At 39.6% G+C, this 22,209-nt stretch overlaps 1 protein-coding gene across 6 annotated transcripts in view; it reads right to left on the bottom strand.

Moving 5' to 3' along the window:
• Window positions 1–22,209, bottom strand: part of SYT14 (synaptotagmin 14) — a 249,427-nt gene that overhangs the window by 127,183 nt on the left and 100,035 nt on the right. For all 6 annotated transcript variants that reach the window (XM_051820526.2, XM_017347809.3, XM_070055235.1 and 3 more), the window contains one exon: window positions 21,800–22,015. In XM_051820526.2, coding sequence (XP_051676486.1) covers window positions 21,800–22,015 — 216 coding nt within the window. The remainder of the gene's footprint in view (window positions 1–21,799; window positions 22,016–22,209) is intronic.

Here is a 22,209-nt window from a genome sequence, read left to right as displayed (position 1 = left end):
AAAAAGATAAAACAGAAAAAGAAAACTACAGACCAGTTTCCCTGATGAACACAGATACAAAAATCCTCAACAGAATACTAGCCAAGTGAATCCAACAAAACATCAGGAAAATGTCACCTGGATGAACTGGGATTTAACCCTGGTATGCAGAGATAGTTCAACATTTGCAAATCAATCAATATGACACATCATATTAACAAATTGAAGTACAAAATCCATATGATTATCTCAAAGAAGCAGAGAAAGAGTTTGATATATTACAATGCCCTTTCATGAAAACTCCAAGAAAATTGGGTTTAGAAGGAACATTCCTCAATACAATCAAGGCAATTCATGGCAAACACATGGTCAGCATCCTATTGAAAAGGGAAAGGTTGGAAGCAGGCCCACTGAGATCCAGAACCAGAAAAGGATGCCCATTCTCACCACTGCTATTCAATATAATTCTGGAAGTTTTAGTCAGAAATACTAGGCAAGAAAAGGAAATCAAAGGGATACAAATTGGGAAGGAAGAAGTCAAACTATCCTTATTTACAGATGACATGATTCTATATATAGAGGATCCAAAAGACTTCATTAAGACATTATCAGAACTAATAAGAGTTTGGTAAAGTAACACGACATAAAACCAACACACAAAAATCAATACTCTTTATATACACAGACAATGCCACAGCGGAGAAAGAACTTCTAAGATCAATCCCATTCAGAATAGCTACCAAAAAAATCAAATACCTTCCAATTAACCTAGGATGTCAAAGATCTCTATGATGAGAATTATAAAACATTAAAGAAAGAAATAGAAGATACAGAAAAATGGAAAAATCTTCCAAGTTCATGGATTGGAAGAATTAATATCATCAAAACATCCAATTTACTGATTCAATGTGATACCAATCAAAACACCAAGGACATTCTTCTCAGACATAGAAAAAATGATGCTGAAATTCATATGGAAACAGGTAACCCCAATAGCTAAAGCATTATTATACAACAAAAACAAAACCAGAGGTATCACAATACCAGATTTCAAGATATACTACTGGGCAGTTATAATCAAAACAGCCTGGTACTGGTACAAAAACAGACAGAACAGAATAGAAACACCAGAAATCAATCCAAGCACTTATAACCGACTTATCTTTGACAAAGGAGATAAAATCAATCCCTGGAGCAAAGACAGTTTGTTCAACAAGTGATGCTGGGAAAACTTGTCTCCACATGGAGAAGTATAAAGCAAGACCCCTACCTTACACCTTATATAAAAATCCACTCAAAATGGATCAGCCGGAGCCGTGGCTCACTAGGCTAATCCTCCGCCTTGCGGCGCCAGCACATCGGGTTCTAGTCCCGGTTGCCCCTCTTCCAGGCCAGCTCTCTGCTGTGGCCAGGGAGTGCAGTGGAGGATGGCCCAAGTGCTTGGGCCCTGCACCCCATGGGAGACCAGGAGAAGTACCTGGCTCCTGCCATCGGATCAGCGCGGTGCGCCGGCCGCGGCGGCCATTGGAGGGTGAACCAACGGCAAAGGAAGACCTTTCTCTCTCTCTCTCTCTCTCTCTCTCTCTCTCTCTCTGTCAACTCTGCCTGTCAAAACAAAACAAAACAAAACAAAACAAAAATGGATCAAAGATCTAAAGTTATGACCCAATACCATCAAATTAATCAAGAATAATGGAGAAATCCTGCAAGACACTGGCATATGCAAAGAGTTCTGGAATGACCTCAGAGGCACAAGCAATCAAAGCCAAAATTGACAAATGGGATTATCAAATTGAGACACTTCTGCAGTGCAAAAACAAAAACAAACAAACAAAAAAAACCCTCAACAAAGTGGAGAGGCAACCAACAGAATGAGAGAAATTATTTGCAAACTATGCAACTGAAAAGGGATTAAAACCAGAATATATAAAGAGATCAAGGGGGAAGCTATTGTAATCCATAAGCTGTACTTTGGAAATTTATGTTCATTAAATGAAATAAAATATAAACATTAAAAAAAAGAGATCAAGAAACTCCACAACAAAACAAACTACCCAGTTATTAAATAGGCAAATGACTTAAGCTTGAGAAAATTTTTTCAAAAAAAATTTTTTTTTCAGAGAGAGACTGAGAGTTCACATCTTCTGGTTCATTCCCCAAATACTCACAATAGCTATGGCTAAGCCAGTCCAGGTTTCTGAATGGCAAGAACCCATTACTTGAACCATCATTTCTGCTGTCCCCCGTAGGTGTTGGAGCCAGGAGTTAAACCCAGGCACTAGGATGTGGGACACAAATAACTACTAGCCTAAATGATCGTTCCAAGAATTTTAAATATGGTTAACAAAATATCCATGAATAGACAGGTTTAAGTTTTATTCTTTGATTTTTGGGCTTTCCTTTAACAGGACATGTATTTGTGCCCTGAGCAATCCTTTCAGTTAGCAGAAGTTACTACAGCAATAAATTTTTTCCAAATAAAACAGAGTCCTGGAAACCCCATTCCTATTCAGTTCTTTATTAATAGGTTTCCCAACTCCTTTAACTCTTGGCACCCATAGAAAATGTTTGAATAGCCCATTAGTCAGAATGGCTATTTTGGCTGAGTTGATGGAATTACTCAACATCTCAGGAACCTAAATGTAACTGAATTTTATGTTTTTTAATTAAAGATATATTTATTTGAAATGCAGAGTTACAGAGAAAGAGGGAAAGCCAGAGAGAGAGAGGGAGAGAGAGGCAGAGAGAGAGAGAGAGAGAGTGCCAGAGAGAGAGAGAGAGAGAGATATCTTCCATCTGCTGGTTACTCCCCAAGTGGCCACAATGGCTGAGGCTGGGCCAGGCTGAAGCCAGGAACCAGGAGCTTCTTCTGAATCTCCCACGCTGAAGCACCTGGGCCATCTTTGTTGGTTTCTCAGGCCATTAGCAGGAAGCTGGATCAAAAGTGGAGCAGTCAGGTCTCCAACCAGCACCCACAGGGCATGCTGCTGTTGCAGGTGGTGGCTTTACACACTATGCCCCAACTAAATTTTCTAAGAAAATTTTTATCCTTATAAGGATATATCAAGCAAAATGAAAGGACTTTGCCAACATATTAAAATACCATTAGATTAATTTTTGATTCATATTCAGCCAGTTTCCAATATAATTTATTTTCTCAAAGGTAATGTCTCAAAAAGACAGTTCTACATCAAAATTGCTTAGATCAGAAATTCTTCAGAATTTTAAAATTAACATGAATAGCATCTCAATTTCTTTTTACCAAAGAAGGGTACATCAGTTAATATTCACCTCTTTGACATGAGTCAACAATCATTCAATATGGATGAAAGCAGGAGGAATATCTATAGCACCATAATGTCCAACCTGATAATTATATCTCAACCACCACTCTCACACACCTTCCCCACTGCACAATACAAGCGTGTATTCAGTTAGCTCTCTCTTCATTTTGCTCCTCAAAATTCAAATCCGCCCAAACACAGCTGGACATGATATGTCTTTCTAACACTGCCACCTAAACAATTAAGTCTATGCTTTCATTATAACTGCCTTCTACTACTACTTCTTTCCCTCTTTTCTAGCTTATACAATAGCTGAAGTGGAAACAAAGCATATTTGAATGATTCCTTCCCCATAGTAAGGCTCAATTTTAAGGCAAACCCCTTCTTAAAAAGTTCTATAATTTCAGAAGTGTTATTAAAAATTCTAGAGAACAAATACACAAACTTAGTTCAAATGCATAGGAAAGTTTATACCACATACCATGTGCACAATGGGAAACACAGGGGGAGCAAACCAGGATAATAGCAGAGGAGGAAATTCATCAATTTCTAATTATAGTCTTCACAATAAACTTTTTTCATAAGACACCAATAGAACTGACACATCTCTGTTCAAGTATTTTTTGTATATGGTGAATTACATTCTTTTCGTCTGTGATTTTTTTTTAAGTTTTTATTTATTAGAAAGGTAGAGTGACAAAAGGAGAAAGGGAAGGGGGTGAGAAGGTGGGGGAGGGAAAGAGAGAGAGAGAGAGTAGAATATGAATGAGAATGAATGAAGGCCGGCGCCGCGGCTCACTAGGCTAATCCTCCACCTTGTGGTGCTGGCACACTGGGTTCTAGTGCCGGTTGGGGTGCCGGATTCTGTCCCAGTTGCCCCTCTTCCAGGCCAGCTCTCTGCTGTGGCCAGGGAGTGCAGTGGAGGATGGCCCAAGTGCTTGGGCCCTGCACCCCATGGGAGACCAGGAGAAGTACCTGGCTCCTGCCATCGGATCAGCACAGTGCGCCGGCCACGGTGGCCATTGGAGGGTGAACCAACGGCAAAGGAAGACCTTTCTCTCTCTCTCTCTCTCTCTCTCTCTCTCTCTCACTGTCCACTCTGCCTGTCAAGAAAAAAAAAAAAGAGAGAGAGAGAGAAAGAATGAATGAAATCTCCCATCCATTGGTTTGCTTTCAAAATACCCACAACAACTAGGGCTGGGCCAGGGTGAAGCCAGGAGTCAACAACTCCATCTAGGCCTCCCACAAGGGTGGCAGGGGCCCAAGCACTTGGGCCACCACTCTTGACTTCCCAGGTGAATTAGCAGGAAACTGGATTTGAAACAGAGTACCTGCGCCTCAAACCAGCATTTCAATATAGGATGCAGGAGATCGAAGGTGCAGTTTAATCGGCTGGGCCATGACAGTAGCTCCTGTGTTTTTGTTTGTTTTTAAACTGAGTAGTAGAGTCAGATCATGAGAAAAATCAAAGTAGCAAGGATAAAGAGTCAATACCATACATGTACAATTATGATTTCAAGTTTCAATGCTCTGATTAACTAGGTTTTCCTCTCCTTCTCCCCTTTTATACTTCCTTTTTTGGGAAGACAATATATAATAATTTAGAAATTTCTAATGGCAAAGAATCTTCCTATTGGTAACAGAAGTAAACAGAGATAACCGGAGTGGAATAAACCTGATGAGGTGCTTATAGCAACCTAAGGGTAACAGATGGTTGTAGAAAGGTAACAAAGACATAGGAAGAATGCATAGAGATGCTGTTCACTCAACTACTTTTCCTAAGGCTGTCGTAGCGGCTGGTACGCCACTGAGATGCATCTGTGTTCATGTCATTTGGTTATGTTGCCATTATACCTGAGATAGACACAAAAAATGTCAGTGTGGATTATCTTTCATAAATTTTTTTTCAAAATTTTTATTTGTTTGGAGAGAAAGAAAGAAGAACATAAAGATAGGTATCTTTCATCTGCTCATTCACTACCCTAATGTCTGCAATGGCCTGGGCTGGGTCAGGTTAATGTTAGGAGCCAGAAACTCCATCCTGGTGTTCATGTCGGTGTCAGGAACCCAACTGCCTGAATGACTGGTGCTTCCCAAGGTAGAGATTAGCAGGAAGTGGAAATCATTGTGACAGGGGCCCAAGTACTTAGGCCATCTTCTGCTGATTTTCCAGGCACATTAGCAGGGAGATGGATTAGAAGTGGAGCAGTCATGACTTGAACAAGCACTCATGGAATGCCAGCAACAAATGCAGTGACTTAACCTATTGTGCCACAACACTGGTCCCAGTATTTAAAAATCTTGGTAGTTATTTTTTAAAAAAATCTAGATGTTAATATAAACATCATTATGCTGACAGATTAGAAATCTGAATAAGAAATAATTTCTAGAAAATATAGGATATATAATATGAATTGAAAATTAGAAACACAAAAATTATTTTAAAATTTACTTTAAAATAGTTTTTGAAAGGTAGAGTGACAGAAAAAGAGGGAGAGATAGAGAATGAAATAAATCTTCCATCCACGGTTTCACTCCCCAAATGACTGCCATGGCTGGGCCTGGGCCAAGCCAAGGCCAGAAATGTGAAACTCCACTTAGGTGACAGGACCCAAGCATCTGGACCATCTTCCACTGCTTTCCCAGGCACACTAGCAGGAAGCTCAACTAGAAGCCAAGCAGCCAGGATCCAAACTGGCACTCCAACATCTGATGCTGACGTAACAGGCAGCAACTTAACCTGCTGTGACACAACATCAGTCCCATCAAGTGGAAATCTCATATGTGGTGGGGAACTACTGAAAGGCAGGCCTAAGACTTACAATTCAAGGGTGGCAATGAAGGTCCCCATGTACCAAGGATAAGGCAATTACAGATAATCTAGCATTTTCAGTTAATTCCAGTGACGTCCTTTTCTAGGACAAGGATAACAATCCGAGAAAACAGCAACAGGAGATCCTGTCCCCTGCCATGGCATCTTAGTGCTCCCACAGGGACAAACCTGCTGAACTTCCAGGCTCAGGCATTCCTGCTGGTTGCCCACTGCACACTCAAGATGCTAAGCACATGGCAACTGACAGCAGACAAGGAAAGAAAGGCTTCACTCCATTCTCCCTTAGAAAGTGTTCCCCAAAACCAGTACAGCAGCACTGTAAGGTTTACTGAAACAGCTATTATAGATCTTATTACAGATTCTTGCTTTCCACATATTCAGATATAGCTCCAGTAAAAAATAAATAAAAAGTTAAACAACAGGAAAATAATCTGAGGTATAGCTACCAATCTCCATCACTACTGATCCTATTGATCACTGTAAGATAACAAAGGAATATTATGAACACCACTATGTCCACAAACTTGATAACTCACATCAAAGGACTAATTCCTTGAAAGATATCACACACAAGGAGAAGTAATTTCCTGTATCTACTTAAGAAATTTAACCAAAATGAGTAACATTTGCAAAAAGAAAACACTAGGCCCAGACGGGTTCATCAGTGAATTCTTACAAACATTTAGGAAGAAGAAACAATGCCAATGTCAATTCTCTACAGTCTATTCCAGAAAACAGAATAACACAAACACTCCCTAACTAATTGTATGAAGCCAGTACTACCCTCAGGCCACGAACATAGGAAGGAATTCTAAGTACAGACCAGTATCTCTCACAAACAGAGATAAAGACCCCCAAGATACTCGCAAATTGAGTCCAACAATGTGCAAAAAGAATTGCCAGGCTGGGTCAATATTAGAAAACCAATGAATATAATTTACTACATCAGTGGGTTAAAGAAGAAAAAAAAAACACACGATGCTGTCAATAGATGGAGATAACATGCAGTCCTTAAAATTGCCTTCTTATACTGATTAAGATTAAATTACTGAACCAACTTCATATGCCTGGTTCCTAAATTTCTTGGGAAACTGCTTTTGTCAACAGCCTTTTCCTCATCCAATAGCTATGCACTGATATCTCTGAAATCCAAGGACAGATAAGGCTGGAGTTCATGACTAAGATCAGCACGCTTACACCAGTATTCTGCTGGTGTTTCTCACTAGTTTACCAAACACACTTAAACCTCAGTAGTACAAACAGTCATGACTCAACACACTCCTACTGGGCATTCCTGTGTCCCTAAGAAACTTCGCACCCTCTCTCAATATTCAATTTTGAAAGAATAGACATGTATCAACCCTAGGGAGCTGGAGTGATAGGAATAAGAGGAAAGGTTCAGGAGGTTATACATTTTTCAGTGACTTAAATAACTACATATTTCCATGATTTTAGTATTTCTGATTTCATTGTTTAAGTAATTTAAAAATCATTTCTTGAAAAGCAGAAAAGCTGAAATTCTTTTTTGGGGCATTCTTTAAGATTTTATTTATTTATTTGAGAGGTAGAATTACAGATAGAGAGAGGTCTTCCATCTGCTGGTTCACTCCCCAAATAGCCACAATGGACAGTTTGGTCTGGCCAGTCCAAAGCCAGCAGCCAGGAGCTTCTTCAAGGACTCCAAAAATCTGTCTTTATTCAAGTCTCACTTAACAGTTTATTTGTATAAACTACTAGGTGTGGAAACATTCAGCTCTGAGACTATGACGCAATAGAAGCCTTAAGAATACCCCAGAGGCTGGTGCTGCAGTGTAGTGGGCTAAGCTTCTGCCTGCAGCGCCAGCATTCCATTTGGGCACCAGGAAGTGACCCAGCTGCTCCTCTTCCAATCCAGCTCTCTTCTTATGGCCTGGGGAAGCAGTGGAAAATGGCCCAAGTCTACCCAAGTGGGAGACCTGGAAGAAGCTCCTGGCCTCAGTCTGGCCCAGCCCTGGCCATTACAGCCATTTGGGGAATGAACCAGCAGATAGAAGATCTCTCTCCTTGTCGTCTTCTCTCTCCTTCAAATAAATAAAATAAATCTTTAAAAAAGATTGTACTATCAAAATGAAAATATATTTAGGAATTAATTTAACCAAACTTTTCCAAAAGATATTAAAAGAATTAACACCATGTTATGGATTATAAGATTCAATGTTGATGTCTATTAATACCAAAAGCACTCTACTTAACACAGTCTACAAACTGCCAATTAAGATTTTTGCAAAAACAGAAAAACTCATCCTAAAACTCTATGAATCTCAAAGGGCCCCAATTATGAAAAAACAAAACTAGAAGATTCACACTTACTGATTTCAAAACATACTATAAAGCTACAGAAATCAAAACAGCGTGGTACTGAAATAAAGACAAGCATGTAGACCAATAGAACAGAGAATTCAAAAATAACCTCTTGCAGATACAAATATTGTCAAGTAATTTTTGACATGTGTGCAAGACCATTCAGTGGGTAAAAGTCTTTTTAACTAATGGGAAAGCTGGATATTCATGTGAAAAAGAGTGATGTTAAATTCTTACACCATTATGTAAAAATTAACTCAAAAGGGATCATGTCCTAAATGCAAAAACAAAAAAATAAAGCTCTGAGAAGAAAATAGTGATAAAGTTTCATTACACTGGATTTAGCAGACTTTTTGGGTTTGACACTAACAGCACAAACAACAAAAGAAAAAGAAATTGGACTTCATCAAAATTAAAGGGATACAAATTGGGAAGGAAGAACTCGAACTATCCCTTTTTGCAGATGATATGATTCTTTATTTAGGGGATCCAAAGAACTCTACTAAGAGACCATTGGAACACATAGAAGAGTTTGGCAAAGTAGCAGGATATAAAATCAATGCACAAAACTCAACAGCCTTTGTACACACAGGCAATGCCACAGCTGAGAAAGAACTTCTAAGATCAATCCCATTCACAATAGCTACAAAAACAATCAAATACCTTGGAATAAACTTAACCAAGGACGTTAAGGATCTCTACGATGAAAATTACAAAACCTTGAAGAAAGAAATAGAAGAGGATACCAAAAAATGGAAAAATCTTCCATGCTCATGGATTGGAAGAATCAATATCATCAAAATGTCCATTCTCCCAAAAGCAATTTACAGATTCAATGCAATACCAATCAAAATACCGAAGACCTTCTTCTCAGATCTGGAAAAAATGATGCTGAAATTCATATGGAGACACAGGAGACCTCGAATAGCTAAAGCAATCTTGTACAACAAAAATAAAGCTGGAGGCATCACAATACCAGATTTCAGGACATACTACAGGGCAGTTGTTATCAAAACAGCATGGTACTGGTACAGAAACAGATGGATAGACCAATGGAACAGAATTGAGACACCAGAAATCAATGCAAACATCTACAGCCAACTTATATTTGATCAAGGATCCCAAACCAATCCCTGGAGTAAGGACAGTCTATTCAATAAATGGTGCTGGGAAAATTGGATTTCCATGTGCAGAATCATGAAGCAAGACCCCTACCTATCACCTTACACAAAAATTCACTCAACGTGGATTAAAGACTTAAATCTACGACCCGACACCATCAAATTATTAGAGAACATTGGAGAAACCCTGCAAGATAGAGGTACCGGCAAAGACTTCCTAGAAAAGACTCCGGAAGCACAGGCAGTCAAAGCCAAAATTAACTATTGGGATTGCATCAAATTGAGAAGTTTCTGTACTTCAAAAGAAACAGTCAGGAAAATGAAGAGGCAACCGACAGAATGGGAAAAAGTATTTGCAAACTACGCAACAGATAAAGGGTTGATAACCAGAATCTACAAAGAAATCAAGAAACTCCACAACATCAAAACAAGCAACCCACTTAAGAGATGGGCCAAGGACCTCAACAGACATTTTTCAAAAGAGGAAATCCAAATGGCCAACAGACACATGAAAAAATGTTCACGATCACTAGCAATCAGGGAAATGCAAATCAAAATGACAATGAGGTTTCACCTCACCCTGGTGAAAATGGCTCACATTCAGAAATCTACCAACAATAGATGCTGGAGAGGATGTGGGGGAAAAGGGACACTAACCCACTGTTGGTGGGAATGCAGACTGGTTAAGTCACTATGGAAGTCAGTCTGGAGATTCCTCAGAAACCTGAATATAACCCTACCATACAACCCAGCCATCCCACTCCTTGGAATTTACCAAGGAAATTAAATTGGCAAACAAAAAAAGCTGTCTGCACCTTAATGTTTATTGCAGCTCAATTCACAACAGCTAAGACCTGGAACCAACCCAAATGCCCTTCAACAGTAGACTGGATAAAGAAATTATGGGACATGTACTCTATAGAATACTATACAGCAGTCAAAAACAATGAAATCCGGTCATTTGCAACAAAATGGAGGAATCTGGAAAACATTATGCTGAGTGAATTAAGCCAGTCCCAAAGGGACAGATATCATATGTTCTCCCTGATTGGCGACAACTAACTGAGCACCAAAAGGGAAACCTGTTGAAGTGAAATGGACACTATGAGAAACAGTGACTTGATCAGCTCTTGTCCTGTTGATGTACAATGTAATACTTTATCCATTTTAGTATTTTTTTTTTTGTTCTAGTACTATTGGTTGAACTCTGTAATTAACACAGAATTATTCTTAGGTGTTTAAATTTTAACTGAAAAGTGATCCCTGTTAAATATAAGAGTGGGAATAAGAGAGGGAGGAGATGTACAATTTGGGTCATGCTCAATCGGACTTGCCCCAAATGGTGGAGTTAGAAACGTGCCAGGGGATTTTAATCCAATCCCATCAAGGTGGCATGTATCTATGCCATCTTACTAGTTAAAGTGATCAATTTCAGTTCACAATTGATCACACTGATAGGTGTAAGAGTCAAAGGGATCACACAAACAAGACTAGTGTCTGCTAATACTAACTGATAGAATCAAAAAGGGAGAGAACGATCCATCATGGGAAGCGGGATACACAGCAGACTCATAGAATGGCAGTTGTCCTAAATAGCACTGTGGCCTCAGAATCAGCCCTTAAGGCATTCTGATATGGCTGAAGAGCCCATGAGAGTATTTCAGGCATGGAAACCCAAGACACCCTGGGAAAAAAAAAAAAAAAAGAAGAAGACCTAAATGAAAGATCCCAGTGGAAAGAACGGGGCCATCAAAGAAGGAGGTACCTTTCTCTGAAGGAAGGAGCAAACTTCCACTTTGGCTATGACCCTGTTGGAATAAGACTGAAGTCGGCGAACTCAAAAGGCTTCCATAGCCTTGGCAACTCATGACAAAGAGCCTAGGGAGATTACTGACGCCATAAACAAGAGTGTCAAATTGTTAAGTCAACAACAGGAGTCACTGTGTACTTACTCCTCATGTGGGATCTGTCCTTAATGTGTTGTCCAATGTGAAGTAATGCTATAACTAGTACTGAAAGAGTATTTTACACTTTGTGTTTGTGTGGGTGCAAACTGATGAAATCTTTACTTAATATATACTAGATTGATCTTCTGTAGATAAAGATAATTGAAAATGAATCTTGATGTGAATGGAATGAGAGAGGGAGTGGGAGATGGGAGGGGTGCGAGTGGGAGGGAAACTATGGGGGGTGGAAGCCATTGTAATCCATAAACTGTACTTTGGAAATTTATATTTACTAAATAAAAAAAATTTAAAAAATAAACATTTTGTTTATCAAAAGGTAACATCAATGAAATACTAACACAACCTACAGAAAGGAAGAATAGATCTACAAATCATGGATCTCATAGGGATTAAAATCTAGAGGACATAGAGAATACCTAAAATTCAAGAAAAAAGAAAAACAACTCAGTTCAGAAATGTGTAAAGGGGGATGAGCATTTGGTGCAGCTGTTAAGACACTGCTTGTGATGCCCACATCCCATAGTAGAGCATCTAGGTTTACATCCCAGCTCCAGTTCAGATTCTAGCTTCCTGCTAATGCAAACCTTGGGTGCAACAGGAAATGACCCAAGTACTCAGGTCCTTGCTACCAACGTTGGAGGCCCAGATTGAGTTCCAGGTTTCCAGGTTCTGTCTGGCCCAGCCCTGGCTATTGCCAGCCTGTGGAGGGGGTAAAGTGGCAGGTCTTTCTCTCTCTCTGACTGTGGGGAGCAACTCGGACTAGACTAAGTTACTGGAATTAAGACTTATTCTATGCATCTGCTCTCCCACAATATGGGGCTGGGAGAGGAGTAAACAACTTCTACACAGCTGCCTCTCTTTGGAGGAGAGCAGCGTGCTCGGCGTGTGGGTAGCAGAGTTGGGATTGGTGGAAGAGGACTATGAAGGAGGAGAAAGACAACATGCACCAGGAACATCCGAATAACATCTGAGCAGCCCCCGAGAGAGCCGGCCAGCGGTGTGCCGCTCCCCCGCGGAAGTGGGGAAAGTGGCAGGGGGAACCGCCCTTCCACAGAGGTGGAAGGACGGCAGCCAACCAGGGAAGAACCAGCAGCAAACCCGGGAAGGGCCGAACAGACAAAAGAACAGCGCAGGGTCCTGTGTCATTCCTCCGCGAAGAGGGGGAGCGACATCTGACCTCTAAATAAAAAGGGGGGGGGTAAAGGAATTCAACAGACATTTCAATGGCTAATAAAGCATATGAAAAGATGCTCAACTTATCGAATCATTAGGTAAATACAAATTAAACTACAGTGAGATATCACCTCACAGCCATTAAGATGGCTATTTTGAAAAAAAAGTGAGGGGAGAACAGGTTGGTTGTGTGGGTTGCCTTCATCCCTTATCACAATGCTTGGTTCAAGTCCAAGCTACTATGCTTCTAATCCAGCTTCCTGTTAACATGCACCCTGGGAAGCAGCAGCAGCTGACTAAAGGACTTAGATGCCTGCCACCTACAGGGGAGGCCCTGCTAGAGTTCTGGGCTCCTGGCTTCAGCCTGGCCCTGGCCCAGGCCCAGCTTCTGTAGGCATTTGGGGAATATATCAATGGATGGAAGATCTCTGTGTCCATCTGTCTCTCAGTGTCTCTTTCAAATAAATGAAAATAAATTTTTAAAAACTTGCCCATATTTTAAAAACATATACACACAATAAAGAAAACTTCAGAAGAGATGTGTTCAGGCCAGTGCTGCGGCTCACTAGGCTAATCCTCCGCCTGGGGCACCAGTACCCAGGGTTCTAGCCCCGGTTGGGGTGCTGGATTCTGTCCCAGTTGCTCCTCTTCCAGTCAAGCTCTCTGCTGTGGCCGAGGAGGGCAGTGGAGGGTAGCCCAAGTGCTTGGGCCCTGCAACCGCAAGGGAGACCAGGGGGAAGCACCTGGCTCCTGGCTTCGGATCGGTGCAGAGCGCCAGCTGTAGCGGCCATTTGGGGGGTGAACCAACGGAAAGGAAGACCTGTCTGTCTCTCTCACTGTCTAACTCTACCTGTCAAAAAAAAAAAAAAAAAAAAAAAAAAGAAGAGATGTGTTCGTGACAGAGAATATAAAAACAAAGAAAAGTTTACCAGCAATCTAAACCATATAATGTATTTAATTACATAATTCTATTTTTTTCTATTTTATTCACCAAATATTTTTATGTCAAAGAATTCTAAGTTACTAAACTTCCTTATATCAAAGAAGTCTGGAAAACAGAATTTTTATTCATGTCCTTACACAAAAGACTAGGGGTGAGGGCAGAGTGCATTGTGGCTTGGTAAGGTAACCTGCCACCTACAAGGCCCGCAGCCTATATCAGAGTGCCAGTTCCAGTCCCCACCACAAATGAAGCTCCAGGCTTCAGCCCTGGGTTTTGTGGCCACTGGGGGAATGAAACAGCAATGGAAAATCAATTTCTCTCTCCCCCTTTCTAACTCGCTCCCCCAATCCCACCCCCTGCTTCAAATAAATAAGTCAATCTTTAAAAGAAAATACAAAGAAATGAAATTGTGGAAAGGGCTGCTATTGTGGCACAGCAGGTTAAAGCTGCTGTTTTAATGCCAGCATCCAATATTAGAGCAGTGGTTTGAGTCCTGGCTGCTCTGCTTCTGATTCAGCTTCCTGCTAATGCACCTGGCAGGGCAGGGGAAGATGGCCCAACTATTTGGGTCCTTGCCACCCAAGTGCAAGACCCAGATGGAGTTCCTGGCTCCTGGTTTTGGCCTGGCTCAGTCCCAGCCATTGTGGTCACTTGGGAAATGAACCATCAGATGGGAGATCTCTATCTCTCCTTTCCCCTCTCTGCTACTCTGCCTGTCAAATAAATCTTAAAGTGGAAATTAGCAGAACAATCTTTATAAAGCAGTTAAAATATACATAGAGAAAATTAAACAAAATAATTTATTTCTCAAGTATTAAGCTATTTTAAAAGTAAAATTTAAATAAAGGAAATAAAGAAATTCTTTAGTAGCTCTAGTTTTAAAATAACATGAAATTAGTAGCATGAAGTTTCCAACACAGCCATAAAGGAAGGGATTGACTGGTGTTATGTAAACATGGCCTCTATACCCTCAGATATAGGTGATGATGGAAATTGTTTTCAGATAATGTTTTAAATTAACTTGCCCCAAAATAACATTATATAATTTTAATAATACACTTTTCCACAATATATAAATACAGCTTGGTCATGTCTATGTTGAGCTAAGAATAAAAAGCCATGAATAATATAAAGAAATTCTGATAATTTCACACTAAATTTTATTCTGCATAAAATTATCTTAAAGATTTTTTTATTTAACATAAAAATAGAAAGCATTAACCAACATAATTGGAATTTCAAAGTTTGGTTTAGCTTACCAGTTTATACAAGATACCCATAAATCATACTTCATTTTGATCCTCTTAAAATAAGAGGTTTATCAGAAAATGTCTTTAGTTTTAAGAATGACCCAGTAAAAATTAAATTGAATAAAAGGAATTTGATAAATTATTTTACTATTTTTCCTGGAACAATTTCTTATAGACATGATCCCTTTTTGTAGTTCCAAACAAACTGAAGATTAATATGGCCACCTAGAGGAGAAAATGTGATCAACAAATATGCCATCATATTTTCTTATTTTTTCTAGAATATCTGGATTTCAGGTTTATAAAAAATAAACAGCTTTAAAGGACCTAAGTAAAAGGGATCATCATGAATAGAACAGTGATAACCTAGTAACAGCAGCCAAACATCTATCTTGCAGTACACTTGACAAGTACAGTTTTTATCATTTGATGTGACATTGTTACACATTATTTAATTGATCTATAATCTCTTTTCACTTAAGTAAAATGGAACTAATCTTATATACCATAATGAAGTGCAATGAATAGTAAGACTTATATGACAATGTGCACAGGAGCTCAAGGAGTGAGGCACACAGAAGAACTCAATTATAGGCAGCTGGTCCAAAGTTCTCCTGCATATGGGAACCCTGGTCCCTTCCCAGGGCCTCCCTAACCCTTTCTACTCTTACATATTTGTTTCCAACACTGGCTGCTCCAACGTTCTCTAGTGGAATTAATTAGGTATTGAGATACCTACTAAAGATTCCTTATAATCAATAGTGAAGTAATATCACATCACGTAAAAAGTGAACACTTCAAAATATTTTCCCTTCTATCTTGCAATGCTCTTTAGTTACTTAAACTCCCAAGACTCACTTCTTTGAGGAACCTTTAGAAACTTGGATGATGGTATTTGCAGACTAAGGGGTCAGAGCAGTGAGGGCAAGTGCAACCCACTGGGCTCATGCCTTTACTTGACCTTAGGGAAATGAACAACTGTCCCCGTGATCCCTGTGCCCTCAGGTGATCAGACATCCAGTGAGCAGTGTTTCTGCAGAGGAAGCTGCACAGAGGTGCAACCACCTGGGGGGATGCAAATGTATACTGGAAGCAAATCCTTCTCTTTCCAAACACACAACAGAGCAAGGTCACTATTGGTGGTTGGGAGGAAGAAGGTGAGCCTCTGGTGAAAACCCCTTCAACTATGTCTCTTTCTTGACTCTGAAGGTTGATAAGAAGAGAGTGAGTGAGCAGGTAGTAAGAAGTTGCGATTAGCAACTATTTTCTTACCACTTACTCTTTCCTTAACAGCATTCAACCCAACTTCTTTATTTATTACTCTATTCTACCAAAACTTCAATTCAAAGTTACTGCTTGAGGTTGGTGCTGTGGCACAGCAGATTAAGCCACTATATGGCATGGCTAGCATTGCATTTGGGTGCGTTCGAGTCCTGGCTGCTCTGTTTCAGATCCTAATGGCCTGGGAAAACAATGGAAAATGGCCCAAGTGCTTGGGCCCCTGCATCCAATGTGGGAGACCTGAAAGAAACTTTTGGCACCTGGCCTAGCCCCAGTCATTGTGGTCATCTGGGGAGAGAACTTGTGGATGGAAGCTCTCTCTCTCTTCTCTCTGTGTCTAACTCTACCTTTCAAATATATAAATAAATCTTTGTAAAAAAGACAAAGAAAAAGAAAACAAAGTAAGTAAGCTATTGACCACCGTCTATTGGACCACAGAGCTTGTTTTGAACTCCTATCCTTCCCAACATCTCCACTCTCCTTCCCTAGCTGATGAAATATGTCATTCTCCTCATTGCCTTCTTTATCTTTCACTGTCTCTTCTGTTTCTTTAAAGGACATCCTGATTGTCCTGTCAAAGAAGATAATTCTCTGAGCTTTTCTCTCCATACACTCTCCTTCATCAATTTAATCTACTCCATGGAATACTCAAAGTATACATAATTGGAAAGTTTCTCCCCCTAACTCCATCCATGATCACAGTTTCAATTAGTAACTACTTCCAAGTCCTGAAATAGCCTGCTGCATTTCCCATGTAAAATCACTGACCACTGTCCTTTATCTGCAGGTTATGTCCTGGGACCTCCAGGGAAGCCTCAAACCACATATAGTACTGATCTCTATAAAGACTAAGTAGTCTCCTCTGCATACCTACCTATCATACACTTTAATTCATAAATCAGGCACACTGAGAGATTAACAGTGGTGAGGCCAATGTCGGTTGCACAGCAGGTTAAGACACCTCCTGCCACATGAGCACTGGTTTGAGTTCTCGCCACTCCACTTCCAATTCAGCTCCCTGCTAATGGACATGGGAAAAGCAGAAGATGCCCAAGTACATGGGCCCCTGCCACCAATATGGGAGACCAGGATGGAGATACAGGCTCCTGATTTTGTTCAGGCCCAGCCCAAGCCATTGCTGCCATTTGGGGAGTGAACCAGTGGATGGAAGCACTCTCTCTCTCTCTCTTCCTCTCCCTCCCTCTCTCCCTCTCTGCTCTCTCTGGAACTTTGCCTTTCAAAGAAATAAAATAAAGCTTTTTTAAAAAGATTAACAATGGTAACCAATAATAAAAATAAAACAATGGTAACATATTACAATAAAAGTTATATGAATGTTGTCTCCCTTTCTCTCTCAAATACCTTCTTATTGTTCTTTCACTTTTTGACTTAAAAAGGGCTCCTGATGGTCTCTCTGGCACATATGAAGTACAAGCATACTGCTTCACTGCTTTGGAGTCACAAGTATCATAGGGGAACCTGAACACAATTCTTGTTCTTCTCCTACTCCTTACTCAACCTGTTTTAGGCTTTGGTCTTCCAACAGACAATAACTACAACACACAAACTACTTTCTCAACCTGTTGTTATTTTACATGATCACTTGGTCCTCTCTCCATCCTAAGTTACTATGGCAGCATTTTAACATGACTATCTATCTTACTCACCCAGATATTCCAAAGGCACATCAAATTCAACATTATGAAAACGAAATTACCTTACCTCTTTGATGCTCTCTTAATTAGCTATCGTGATTCTTCATTCACCACATACTTTCATCATTCACGAAGAGACAAAGAAGCCATCCCTAAATCTACATATTCTTCAATCTTAAATTAATTGCTAATGAGGATCTTATTACTATCTAACCTGTTCTTCCCATACCTCCTACTTCCATTTCTTTTATAATAGCTAAATGATGTTTCTTAAAACATTGATCTGAAAGTGCCACACTCTTCTGCTTAAAAATCTCCCAGGGCTCTCCATTTTCTATTAAAACAATATCTAACTCCTCAGCACTGCATTCATTCTTACTACCTAGCCCTTCTCCAAATATAGATCCTAAGTGCACCAAAACATACTTCCCTTTGCTTCTATGAGTTCATGCACATACCAGTTCATTGTCTGTTGACACAGTCCTCATTCCAGTACGGTTTCACCTATTCTGTGAAGGCTCCATATCCGCACCTCCTAAACAAAGCCTCAGTCACATCCTTCACTGTACTTCCACAGTACTTCATGCACACAACACACAGATCTCTTGGTATATTACATGTAGATTCACTGGTCTTCATCCTCCAGTCTGGGAGTTCTTGAGAAATGAACTTGCTTTATTCATCTTTGTGTCCATAGTATCTAGTATAGTGCATAGCACATTAAAAGCTTTCATCAAACGTCTGAAATAATGTAATTTCATGTATCTGAATATCTGAAATCAATCTGCTCTATGGTTTATCAAATTATCTGGGGTATAAATCTGTAGAAAAGTATAGGAGGGGTTCTTGGCCAGCACCACGGCTCACTTGGCTAATCCTCTGCCTGTGGTGCCGGCACCCCAGGTTCTAAACCTGGTTGGGGCGCCGGATTCTCTCCTGGTTGCCCCTCTTCCAGTCCAGCTCTCTGCTGTGGCCCGGGAAGGCAGTGGAGGATGGCCCAGGTCCTTGGGCCCTGCACCCCATGGAAGACCAGGATAAGTACCTGGCTCCTGGCTTTCTGGCTTCAGATTGGTTCAGCACGCCGGCCGTGGCAGCCATTTGGGGGGTGAACCAATGGAAGGAAGACCTTTCTCTCTGTCTCTTTCTCACTAACTCTGCCTGTCAAAAAAAAAAAAAAAAAAAAAAAAAAAAAGATGGGTCCTAAACATATGGTAAAATTAAATGAGAAGGTGATTCTAGGAAACGTGTACCAGTTCCAGAGGGTAGGTCAGGGCATAAATACGTGAGAAGAGCCACCAAGGTCTTCTCTCTCCTTACTGCTTTTCCTATTGACTATATAGCCAAGCTAGAATAATTGGACTATGGGAAGAATGAATCAAGACATCAGAGGGGTGTGGGTTGAATAAAGGGGAGAAAGGGCTAAGTAAGGAAACAAAAAAATCCTAAACTGCACCTACAGAAGTGGAAGTATCTAGGTTCACAGACTACAAACTCTGGGCTTTCTTACAATTATCATCACCAACATTGCTTTCACTACCTCCACCTTCAACTACATTGACTGACTACATACACACTAGGTACCGGACACAAAAAACTATACCATATACATAATTTCATTTTCATGAAAACGGCCAGGTTATTGTTCACATTTTGGAAACAATGAAATAAATCTAAAAAGAATTAACTATACCAAAGTTTCATAGTGAATATGTTAAGAGAAACAGCCAGACACACACTCAAGACTTACCCTTTACAGTAGAGCTAGAAACGTGCCAGGGGACTCCAAATCCCATTAAGTTGGCATGTACCAATGCCATCTTCCTAGTTAAAGTGATCAGTTTAAGTTCATGATTGACCATAAAGATAGGATTAAGTGTCAAAGGGATCCCATAAATAAGACCAGTGTCCGCTAATAATAATTGATAGAATTAAAAAGGAGAGAACGATCCATCATGGGAAGCAGGATACACAGCAGACTCATAGAATGGCAAATGTCCTAAACAGCACTCTGGCCTCAGAATCAGCCCTTAAGGCATTTAAATCTGGCTAAAAAGCTATGAGAGTATTTCAAGCATGGAAAGCCAAGACACTATGGCAAAAAATGACCTAAATGAAAAGATCTCTGTGAGTGAGATCCCAGTGGAAAAAACAGGCCATCAAAGAAGGAGGTACCTTTATCTGAAGGGAGGAGAGTAACTTCCACTTTTATTATGGCCTTGTCTAAATAAGGTCAGAGTTTGTGAACTCAAGAGGCTTCCACAGCCTTGACAACTCATGACAAGAGCCTCGGGTGATTATTGACATCGTAAATAAGGGTGCCAATTGTTAAATCAACAACAGGAGTCACTGTGCACTTACCCTCCATGTAGGATCTCTGTCCTTAATATGTTGTACTATGCTATTTAATGGTAAAACTAGTATTCAAACAGTACTATATTTACTTTGTGTGTCTGTGTGGGTGCAAACTGTTGAAATCTTTACTTAGTATATACTAAGCTGATCTTCTGTATATAAAGATAATTAAAAATGAATCTTAATGAAGAATGGGATGGGAGAGGGAGTAAGAGATGGGATGGTTTGTGGGTGGGAGGGTGGTTATGGGGGGGAAACTGCTATAATCCAAAAGTTGTACTTTCTAAATTTATTGTTTTCCTAAAAAAAAAAAGGTAAAATAAATAAATAAATAAATAAACACACATACACACACACACACACACACACACAGCCAGAATGTCAGTGGGGATTAGGTTCCAAGATCCACTTTTTCTGTTCTATAATTAATGTGCCAGAGGCATATACAGGTTGGGGACCGTCTGTGCTAGTTATCTTGGGAAGCACATGTTTGGTTTTAACCAAGTACCAAGAGGTATTTTGAGGGTACAGTCCCTGTCTAATCTTTCCTATTTATTCGTTGCATCTCATAATGAGCCTTTTGTAAAGTAATCAATATTTTGGTGAATTAATATCATACCTGTATACTAGCAGAAATAAAAGTGAGGTATACTAATCTTTAGTGTGCATGAAGCCAAATATAAAAATTGATTTGGTCCCTTTAACAGGTGCATGTGCTGGGAGTAAGATTTAAAGTCATCAGAAGTAACAGACTCTAAAACACAAATCACAGATACAAAATCAAGAATAATTTGTATGTACATAATAAAAACAGTATCTATGATATACTATTCTTTTCTTCATATCTGAGTATAAACAATTACTTTGAGTACTCATTCTACTGAGCAAGTAAATGATTCATTTGTATGTGAAAATTAAGATAATTAATGGTAAAACCTTTTAAATTTGTTATAGAAAATGTAAAAACATGTAAGGGTAGACTTGAATCTTTTACACAGGTTGTGTTCTAATGTCAATATCAACACATGAAGCCAAATTAGAGACAAAATAATTCCTGAAATCACTAAAATCCTTGAAAACCTCTTCAGCTGCTTCATAGTAAATATATTACCAGCTCTCAACGAATCCGTCTAAGTTTTTCCTTATGCATGGAACAGAACGTCATTTTTTTTCCTGTTGTTTGTCATGTGAAGCATTTGGCTGATGTTTGGGGACCATATTGAATGAAAAAAGCATTCATTTACACACTGGAATTATATTCAACACCGTGAGACACTTAGACTCTTATCAGCTCCTTTAACACGTGTTTAGGAAATTCATGTGAGAAAACAGGAGATTCATATCTTGCATCTCACGCTGCCAGGTATGTGTTCATTACAGAATGAGAGCTACAATTATCACATTATTTAAATTATTTTGTGTCTTGCTTTTAAGTGTTTTGGTATTGGTTTTGATGTTTGGCTTCAGCCCAAAGACTTGGATTTGTATAACATATATTCCAAAAAATGTGAATATTCTGTATGTGCTCTCATTTACTATGTAACCAAAGAGGCCTAAAACTTTAGACACAAATAACCTAATACTATGGTGTCATCTCAAAGAAGAAAGTAGTCTATCTTACCTTCCTCTATTGATGCTTCACTACTGTAGCCATCATACTCTGCAGACAGAGGACTGTATTTCTGTCTTGTTTCCCAAGCATAGTTCTTTTGTCTAGAATCTGCCAGTGGCAGTCGAGAATTGTGTGTTCTGGATAAGGCCTCATGATATTTACCCAGAGCTTCATCTTCACTTTCAGAGGATGAACCATGTTCATCTTTGTCCATGTAGGAATTATCTATTTGGAATGACAGGGAGAACAAATGATCATTTTAACACAATAAAGCATAACATGTTTGCTAAATTATAATTCAAGAAAGTAACAAATTTACATACACAATTGTATTTATACTTACAAAAAACCCATATATATATAATATATATACACACGCACACACCAAAAAAGGACATATATATGCACACAGTATATAT

The sequence above is a fragment of the Oryctolagus cuniculus genome, chromosome 13 (genome assembly GCF_964237555.1).
Source record: "Oryctolagus cuniculus chromosome 13, mOryCun1.1, whole genome shotgun sequence".
NCBI classification, from domain to species: domain Eukaryota; kingdom Metazoa; phylum Chordata; class Mammalia; order Lagomorpha; family Leporidae; genus Oryctolagus; species Oryctolagus cuniculus.
The sequence above is the reverse complement of the archived record's forward strand: the minus strand, read 5'-3'. Positions and strand labels throughout refer to the sequence as shown.